General features: G+C 43.3%; 1 protein-coding gene across 1 annotated transcript in view; it reads right to left on the minus strand.

The window, feature by feature from the left end:
* HSD17B11 (hydroxysteroid (17-beta) dehydrogenase 11) overlaps positions 1-10,049 on the minus strand; it is a 50,063-nt gene extending 40,014 nt beyond the window's left edge. The window contains exon 1 of the mRNA XM_010833783.1: positions 9,674-10,049. Coding sequence (XP_010832085.1) covers positions 9,674-9,931 — 258 coding nt within the window. The 5' untranslated portion in view covers positions 9,932-10,049. The remainder of the gene's footprint in view (positions 1-9,673) is intronic.
* Between the last annotated feature and the right edge of the window lie 462 nt (positions 10,050-10,511).

Raw genomic sequence — 10,511 nt, forward strand, 5'->3', positions numbered from 1 at the left:
CCATCTATTTCCCATGAAGTGATGGGACCAGATGCCACGATCTTCGTTTTCTGAATGTTGAGATTTAAGCCAACTTTTTCACTCCCCTCTTTCACTTTCATCAAGAGGTTTTTTAATTCCTCTTCAAATAAGCAGGGTAACAATATACAGCCTTGACATACTCCTTTTCCTATTTGGAACCAGTCTGTTGTTCCATGTCCAGTTCTAACTGTTGCTTCCTGACCTGCATACAGGTTTCTCAAGAGGCAGGTCAGGTGGTCTGATATTCCCATCTCTTGAAGAATTTTCAGTGTAGTAAACAACATAAAATAAGTATAACATTTAGGTAGTGTTAAGCTCCTTAGTCATATCTGACTGTTTGTGACCCCATGGTCTGTAGCCCACCAGGCTTCTTTGTCCATGGGATTCTCCAGGCAAGAATACTGGAGTGGGTTGTCATTCCCTTCTCTAGGGGATCTTCCCGACCCAGGGATTGAACTTGGGTCTCCTGCATTGCAAGTGGATTCTTTACTGTCTGAGCCACCAGGAAAGCCCTAACATTTAGGTAGGACCATATGAAATTGCTACTTCTTTGGAATAAAGGACTGAATATTGGCAGTTTCATATGGTTCAAAGTAATTTATTGTGTTAAGTATAATAATATAAAGAGAGTTATGGGAATAAGTAGGAGGAGTGTGCAGTGTCATTCTAGAAGAGGCCCCTGAGCTGGTGAGGAGAGCAGGCAGGCAGAAAGAGGGGAAAGGGCATGTCAGCAGTGTTAGCACAGGGCTGGCAGGAGAAAGGTCCTACAAGATAAGCACCAGCAGACTGTTGTTGTTGGGTCATAATGTTCAAGGCCAGCAAGAGTCCAGATTAAAGGGCAATAGATATTGTATTACATTTTATCCAAAAAGTTAGTGTAGAACCACTGATTAAATTACAGAATCGAATTTGTGTATTCTGTTGATTACTCTTTCTAATGTATGGAGGATAGGGACCTCCCTGGTGGTCCAGTGGTTAAGAATCAGCCTTGCAATGCAGGGGACAAGGGTTCAAATCCTGGTCGGGGAATGAAGATCCCACATGCGGAGAAGAAACTAAGCACGCCTGTCGCAACTACTGAACCTGTGTCCGTAAGCCACAATGAAAGACCCCCCATGATGCAACAAAGACCCCACATGCTGCAGTGAAGACACGACACAGCCAAACAAACTTGTTAAAAAAAATGTACAGAGGACAGACTTTAGGGGTCAATACTGAAGGAAGAGAGAAAAGTTAGCAGGCAGTTTCAGAACAGATGATACATGTTTGAATTGTGGTTCCAGTTGAAAGGGTGTAGAGAAGAAAATAATCTTTAAAATATATCTCCAGGAGGCAAAAGCATCAGGATTTGGTGACTGGATGAAAAAGGTGGGAGGGAATCAAGGCTGATGCCTTAATTTTCAGTTTTGGTCCTTGGCTACATGTCAGCTGGCAATCACAAGAGAGCAGATTTGAGACAAGCAATGATGATCTCAAGTGGGGGCATTGCTTTTGAGCCACCTTAAATTCAGGATCAGATGGTAGGGTTCTGTTTTTTGCCTCACCAAAAGAAGCAACGAAGTGAGCTAGGATCCAGGTTCCCTGACCAGAGATGGAACCTGTGACCCCACACTAGAAAGGCAGGGTCTTAACCACTGGACCACCGGGGAAGTCCCTGTCTTTGTTTCTGTCTTTGCTTGTTTGTTGGCTTGCTCTTGATCCACTGTTTAACTTTTCTATGAAGAATGTCTCAAAAGACACCCTGGGGAGAGGTTCGGTCTGTGACCTGTATGCCCAGACTATTTTCAGCTAGAACACGAGTGGACAGGCTTACTACACTGACCTCAGCAAATGCAGTAACAGAATTTACTACATTTTTCCTGGGGGAAATGGGTAAACAGAACACCTGTGTGCAAATTTGCTGGGAAACAGCAATTGCTCTTGCAGAAAAACCAAATTTGGACAGCTAAGGAAAGAAGTAGCAGTTTGTGCGGTGAACTTATTGGGGCAGTTAAAGGAAACAGGGTGTTTTCCCTTTGCCGAAATCTCCTACACAAATTGTATTCAATAGTTTATTGTGCTGAGGAGCACTTACTCCCAAAGAGACATCAAGATAGCTCAGGAGGAATTCCCTGGCAGCCCAGCGGTCAAAACTTGGCGCTTTCACTGCCAGGGTCCGGGTTCAATTCCTGGTCTGGGAACTAAGATCCTACGAACCAAGCAGCATAGCCAAAGGAAAAAATAACAAGCAAAAACAAAGAAATATCTCAGATAACCCTTATCTTGGGCTTCCCAAATGGCTCAGTGGTAAAGAATCCTTCTGCCAATGCAGGAGATGTGAGTTTAATCCCTGGGTAGGGAAGATCTCCTGGGGAAGGAAATGGTAACCCACTCCAGTATTCTTGATGGACAGGCCTTAGCAACTAAACAACCCTTAGGTTACTTTCCTGTATCTAACAGTCAGCTTTTAACACTTTCCTGAAAAGTATATTTTATTAATGTGGAATATACATATGATGGAATACTATTTACCCTGCAAAAGGAATAAAATTTTGACACATGCTACAAAATGGCTGAATCTTGAGGATATTAAGCTAAGGGAAATAAGCCAGATACAAATGGTCAAATATTATATAATTCCAGTTATCAGGCTGCAGTCCATGGGGTTGCGAAGAGTTGGACACGACTGAGCGACTTCCCTTTCACTTTTCACTTTCATGCATTGGAAATGGAAATGGCAACCCACTCCAGTGTTCTTGCCTGGAGAATCCCAGGGACGGGGCAGCCTGGTAGGCTGCCGTCTATGAGGTCACACAGAGTCAGACACGACTGAAGTGACTTACAGCAGCAAGCTACCTAGAGGAGTCAAATTCACAGAGATAGAAAGTAGAATGGTGGCTACCAGGGGCTAGGGGAGAGAGAAGTGGGAAGAATGTGTTTAATGGTAGAGTTACCATTTGGGATGATGCAAAAGTTCTAGAGATGGGCAATAGAGATCATTGCTTGACATTTATGAATGTATTAATACTTAACGCCACTGTACTTAAAAATTGCTAAAATGAAAAAATTTATGTTATATATATATTACCACAATTTAAAAAAAAGGATAAAAAGCATATTGACTGATTTGGGGGGTGGGGCAGGGGCGGTGGGTCTTACCTTTATAAGATTCAGGCCTTATTTGGAGCAAATTTTATAATAAAATCCATTTACTATTTATTTTATTTTCAGAGATTTGCTCATTACTGGTTGGCTTTCTCTGTCAGTGGACAGTGTGTAGAGGCAAAGAGGTCCTTCCTTTACATCTGCAGCCTCACTTTTCCTAAATTTCCTTGGTCTTCCTCTCTTAGGGCCTAGGTTTCCTTTCTACCCCTTCTGAATTATGCAACAAATTTAAGTTCTGAATTCCTCCAGAAAAAAATTTTAGACAGTGTCCAGGTTTATTGAATGCTCAGTTGCTAAGTCATGTCTAACTCTTTGTGACCCCCTGGACGGTAGCCTCCCAGGCTCCTCTGTCCATGGGATTTCCCAGCAAGAATACTGGAGTGGGTTGCCATTTGCTACTCCAAGGAATCTTCCTGACCCAGGGATCAAACTCAAATCTCCTATGTCTCCTGCACTGGCAGGTAGATTCTCTACCACTGAGCCATGTGGGAAGCCCTAATAGTAAATCATTAATGTCCGCTGAATATTTAACTGAATAACTGACATAAACTTCTTTTGATAGTTGGGACTGATATTTGCATCACATTCTTGTGGTGTTATATGCAGGAAGACATGAACAATAGTTTGCAGTGTAGCATTATTTGCAGAGAATTAAGAAAAAAATGAAAACAACTCCAAATATTCATCACTGTGTGACTAGAGAAATAAATTTTAGAAGATTCATACAAAGTCATATTGTACAGCATGTAGAATAATCTAGAGCTAGAAATAAAAACTTAAAGACCAAAAAAAGGAAAAAATAGAAAGAAAAAATATTGGGACTCTGCTGGCAGCCCAGTGGTTAAGAGTCAGTGCTTCTACTGCAGGAGGGTCAGGTTCAATCCCTGATCAGGAAACTAAGATTCCACATTGAAAAAATAAAAATAAAAAATAAGCAGACTTGCAGAAAGAATGCATTCCTTCCTTAACATTTTTCTCAGCACAGTGGAACTCCTCATCATTTTTCAGGATTTCCCTTGGTAACCTTTTTTGCCCTGATGTATTGAATTCAGTTCTCAAATTTAAATCCTGGGCTCTTCTTTAGTCTTCATGAATCACTCTTTGCCCTCTATCCCCAGTACTAAAACCTTCTGCCTATTACCTAGATGACTAACCATAATGTTTTTCTGATTCTTTCTAATACTATTTTCCAATTCTTCATTAATACACTTTATCATTCAAAAAAATTTTTGTTGTTGTTGTTCAGTTGCTCAGTCATTTATGAGGCTCTTGGCAACCCCATTAACTGCAGCACGCCAGGCTTCCCTGTCCTTCACTATCTCCTGGAGTGTGCTCAAACTCATGACCATTGAGTTGGTGATGCCATCCAACCATTTCATCTTCTGTTGCCCTCTTCTCCTGGTGTCAATTTTCCCAGCATCAGGGTCTTTTCCAATGTGTTGGCTCTAAGCACCAGGTGGCCAAAGTACTGGAGCTTCAGCTTCAGCATCAGTCCTTCCAATGAATAGTCAGGGGTGATTTCCTTTAGAATTGACTGGTTTGATCTTGTTGCTGTCCAAAGGACTCTCAAGAGTCTTCTCCAGGACCACAATTCAAAAGCATCAATTTTTCGGTGCTCAACCTTCTTTACAGTCCAACTTTCACATCTGTATATGACTACTGGAAAAACTATAGCTTTGACTATACGGATTTTCGTCAGCAAAGTGATGTCTCTGCTTTTTAATTTGCTGTCTGATATATACTATGTGCTCACTCCTTATTGTAAATCTATCTTTCCAAGCTTCCCTAACCAAGTATGGGGGTGAGAATGGTCAGGAAATAATAGACTGGAACTTCCCGGGTGGTCTAGCTAAAACTCTTCACCTTCCAATGAAGGTGGCGCCGGTTGGATCCCTGGTTGGGGAATTAAGATCCCACTTGCTGTGCAGTGCAGTCAAAAGAAAAAAGAAGTATGGGATTATCTGCATAAAACAGAATGAATCATTCATGGTGTTAGCCTCAGAATAAAAAAGGAGAAGACATCCTCAATCCCTCCCTAAATTCAAATTCTTTTGTAGACTTCATGATGAATATGAAGACCTCTGTCCCTCACATTCTGAGATGGATATTGTTGGAGACTGTTGGAGAGCTGGAGATTGTTGGAGACTTGGAGATAGTTGGAGAGTTGGAGATTGTTATCCTTGCCACTTGAGTTAACCCTTGAAATTGCCCCGGGAACAATCTTTGTTCCCTAGGTGAAAAGCAATGGCACCCCACTCCAGTACTCTTGCCTGGAAAATCCCATGGATGGAGGAGCCTGGTAGGCTGCAATGGGGTTGCTAAGAGTCGGACACAACTGAGCGACTTCATTTTCACTTTTCACTTTCATGCATTAGAGAAGGAAATGGCAACCCACTTCAGTATTCTTGCCTGGAGAATCCCAGGGATGGGGGAGCCTGGTGGGCTGCCATCTATGGGGTTGCACAGAGTCGGATACGACTGAAACGACTTAGCAGCAGCAGCAACAGGTGAAAAGCATTTGATATGGCCCCTCCCTACCCTTTCAATTGGGTCCTAAAACAATCTTAAACTCTCTTTGACATTCTTTCTCATTCTCCACAGATCTACCAGTCCAGAGTTTTACCTCTCCAGGTTCTGCTGCCTGGCCTGCTTGAAATTTCCACCTACTCTCCTTCCCCAGTCAGATTTAGTGTTCTCAGACTTTCATAATTTTAAAATCTGTAAGCTCCATGAAAAGTAGATGGGTGAATATACGGAACTAGGACTGTCAAAATTTTATTTAGCCAATTAAGGATGTTAAAAACTAACACAGCAGCTATTTATATTTATGATCACTATAATTTCATTAAATAAATAGATATATATAGATAGAAGGGGATGACAGAGGATGAGATGGTTGGATGGCATCATCAACTCAATGGATATGAGTTTGAGCAAGCCCCTGGAGATAGTGAAGGAATAGGGAAGCCTGGCGTGCTGCAGTCCATGGGATTGCAAAGAGTTGGATATGACTGAGTGACTGAACAATAGATTCATATCTGTATGTTGCAGGAAGGGGGACCCCTTCCAGGGCCTTGTCTAACAGTTGGAAATGAATTGTCCGAGGAGACACATGTGCTGACAAAGCAAGAGATTTTATTGGGAAAGGGCATCCGGGTGGAGAGCAGTAGGGTAAGGGAACCCAGGAGAGCTGCTCTGCCGTGTGGCTCGCAGTCTCGGGTTTTATGGTGATAAGATTAGTTTCCGGGTGGTCTTTGGCCAATCATTCTAATTCAGAGTCTTTTCTGGTGGCGCACGCATTGCTCAGCGAAGATGGATGCTAGCGAGAGGGATTCTGGGAAGTGGACAGACACTCGGTGTCTCCTTTTAACCTTCCCTGAACTCTTTCGGTTAGTGGTGGCTTATTAGTTACCTATTCCTTATCAGGATCTCCTGTCATAAAACAACTCATGCAAATGGTTACTATGGTGCCTGGCCAGGGTGGGCGGTTTCAATCAGTGTGCTTCCCCTAACAACTATACATAATCCACCAAAGAGTAGAAAGAACATAATCTCAAAGTAAAAGATAAATTATTTAAATTAAATGAATTTAACATAATACATGCTCCCTATATTATCCTTAATTTTCTGACCACTTCTGCTACTACCAGCCGGGTCTGACAAGCCGACATTATCTCTTACCTGAAGTGAAGTGAAAGTTGCTCAGTCGTGTCCGACTCTTTTCAATCCCATGGACTATGGGGTCCATGGAATTCTCCAGGCCAGAATATTGGAATGGGTAGTGGTTCCCTTCTCCAGGGGATCTTTCCAACCCAGGGGATTGAACCCAGGTCTCCTACATTGCAGGTGGATTCTTTACCAGCTGAGCCACTAGGGAAGCCCATCTCTTACCTGGATAGTCTCCTATCTGCTTTCCCTGCAACCCAGCAGCCAGAGAAACCTCTTCAAAGAAACTGGGTTCCAAACGCTCCACTGGCTTCCCTAGTAAAAGCTGAAGCACAAATGGCCTACAGGAACCTTCATGATTGAAGCTGCTGTTCCTTCAGTTTCTAGACCAGAGCCATCCCACAGAAATATAATGTGAGCCACATATATTTAATTTTAACTGTTCTAGTAGCACATTAACATTTTTTTAATTTAGTTCATTTTATATAACTTTGCAACCCCATGAACTGTAGGCTACCAGGCTCCTCCATCCATGGGATTTTCTAGGCAAGAGTACCGGAGTGGGTTGCCATTTCCTTCTCCAGGGGATCTTCCCGACCCAGGGATTAAACCCTAGTCTCCTGTATTACAGGCAGATTCTTTACCGTCTGAGCCACCAGGGAAGCCATGCGTACCTAAAGCACATCCTAATTCTGCCAGGTCACATTTCAAACACTCAACAGCCACAAGTGGCTGGTGGCTAATATTTACTATTGCACCCAAACAGGAGCACAGAGCTTTCTTTCACTTCTCTCCCTTCTGTGCCAGGCTTTGCCTTTGTGGATCCCTCTCTGCAGAGATAACCCAGGGACTCACTGTATCCTCAGCCTCTTCTGACTTTGACTCAACTGCCTCCATCTTGGTGAGGCCTTCTGAATAAGATCAACACTCCCACCTCTGCCATCCCCACAGTACAGGCAGAGTCCCTATCCCCTTTCACGTTTTATTTTTCAATTGTACTGAACAACATCCAACAATTACATATTTTAGTATATAGTGTTTATTGTCCCTAGCTCATAACGTTTTCCTCACTGCTGTATCCTCAGTTCTGCATTAGAACAGTGTCTGGCAGATAGTAGGTGCTCAATAAGTATTTGTTGAGTAATGGAGAAGGAAATGGCAACCCACTCCAGTATTGTTGCCTGTAGAATCCCACGGACAGAGGAGCCTGGCAGGCTACAGTCTGTGGGGTCGAAAGAGTCGGACACGACTTAGCGACTAAACCACCACCACCAAATATACTTCACTCCAGATTAGAAAAAGGTTCGTACAAACTAGCACCAGGCTCTGGGAGTCACGAATCCAGACACATAAGCAAACTTATACATCTTTGAACTTTAGCTTAAACTTCATTATGTGGCGGAATAACTAACACTTAGTGTGTTAACCACGTGGCAGACACTGCACTACATGCTTTGTGTGTGTTATTTATTTCCCATCCCTCTAAGGAAAGTATGCTTATTTTATTGCTTTTGCAGTAAAGGAACCTAAGGCTCTGGGAAGCTACCCACGATGATGAGTAAGTTAGCCATGAAGTGTGGAGTTCATCTGACCACACCACTCTGCCTGCCACTTACTGCTGTGACCACGTCCAGAGGAGGTTGGGCCTAGTTTCTACCTTTCACTCACATGTAATTATTTATGTTTATTTCCCTATGAGATTGAGAGCAGAGGACTCTATCTCTTGCTTGCCACTGTGTTCTTAACATCTGGGCAACAGACAGTGAATGGTATTTGTTGATGGCATCTCAATCACTCACTGGGTAGCTCTTGTGCATGTGTGTTAAGTTGCTTCAGTTTTGTCAGACCCTTTTTGACCCTATAAACTGTAGCCTGCCAGGCTCCTCTGTCCATGGAATTCTCTAGGCAAGAATATTGGGGTGGATTGCCATGCCCTCCTCCAAGGGATATTCCCCACTCAGGTATTGAGCCCACGTCTCCTTCGGCTACTGCATTTCAGGTGGATTCTTTTCCTCTGAGTCACCAGGGAAGCCAGGTTAGCTCTCGGCCCCCTGAATTCATTTATAGCATTGGATATTGTGTAAGGGATGGTGTTTCTTGGCATCGTGTGGCTCTCCCAAACCCCTTTGTCCATCCAACACTGGTCAAATAATAAAAGGTAAGAGTCTAAGTCCATCTCCCTTCCTTCGGGTACACCTTTTCTGGGAATTACATTGAAAGTTGTTGGTTTTTTTTCATTGTTTTTAACTAAAAGGTGATTTAAAAATTTCTCTTGGAAATTACTATGACAGAGTAACGTTGCTTTCTGTTGGGTATCTTTTAAACGTACTTAGTAACCGTAAGATTTTTCTCTTAATAGGTGCAAACCTCTTTTTTAATACACTAGCTAAAACTATGACTTTTCCTACAGGATAAGATAGAGGGATCAGGGACTTCCCTGGTGGTCCAATAATTAAGACCCCACCCTCCCTATGTAGAGGGCACAGGTTTGATCCCTATTTGGGGCACAAGTTTGATCCCTGGTTGGGGAAGATCCCACATGCTGCCCAGCAGTCAAAAAATAAAAGCCAGAGGGATTAGTGAAATCAGGTTTAAAGAGTTGGACGTGTCTGAGCAGCTGAACTGAACTGAAGATAAATTTACAATGTCAAATTAGTGATAAGCAGTACCTGGAAATCTTACATCCTCTAGGTTCGTTTATCATGTGAACATCAACACATTGAGTATGTTTTCCCCCTTCTATTTCCTACCTACTTAACAGAAATGCTGTAAGGGGCTGTTGCCAGCAAAATGCACCACAGATCAAAGGAACTAGAAAGTAAAACACAGGAAGCACTATTACCTTATTTATATCCCACAGGACCAGCTTGCACTTAAGTTTGGCAAATTCGTAGGCAGTCTGCCTGCCAATACCGTGTCCAGCTCCGGTAATAAGGACAATCTCTCCGGTGACTGATTTTCTCTTCTTAGGAATAAAAAGCTTCAGGAGAGACTCTAAGATGCAGACGAGCAGAAAGGGCAGAAGCAGGAAGCTGGCCACAAAGAACTGTATCCTTTTTTGTTGCTGCGAGCTTTGGGTATATTTCGTTTTACCAGTCATTCTAAATTGCTTCTGGGAGACCGTTCCGTTAAAGACTGGCGAGCACAAAAGCGAGAACAAGGAAGGGCTTCTTTATCGCAGAAAAACAAACAACTCCGAAACCGCTCCTTCCGCTGGGCTGGGCTTGGCTAGGTCTTTGGCAATTGGCTCAGGCTGCAGTGCGGAGAGACTGCTCGCCAGCTCAGAAATCTGGGAGGGACAAAACCCAGCCAAGAGCGAAGCTTCTAGTTGTGGGTGCGCCTCCAGGCTTATCTTTTCCTCACCTTCTCTTGGTCTCGCGGGCTGACCTTGGGGGGTTAGTTGCCACTTGTTTTGGTAAATGTGATCAATTCCTTTTAAAGTTACAAGGATAACTGCCAGTGTCCTCAGTCCAGAGGCTTTCTTGAAACTTGACGGTTCCCCCACCCTGGTTAGGACTTTCCCGGTGGCTCAGACAGTAAAGCGTCTGTCTACGATGCGGGAGACCTGGGTTCGATCCCTGGTTGGGAAGATCCCCTGGAGAAAGAAATGGCGATCCACTCCAGTTCTATTGCTTGGAAAATCTCATGGACAGAGGAGTTTGGTAGGCTACAGTCCATGG

Source organism: Bison bison, unplaced genomic scaffold (assembly GCF_000754665.1).
Source record: "Bison bison bison isolate TAMUID 2011002044 unplaced genomic scaffold, Bison_UMD1.0 scf7180017863888, whole genome shotgun sequence".
NCBI lineage: Eukaryota > Metazoa > Chordata > Mammalia > Artiodactyla > Bovidae > Bison > Bison bison.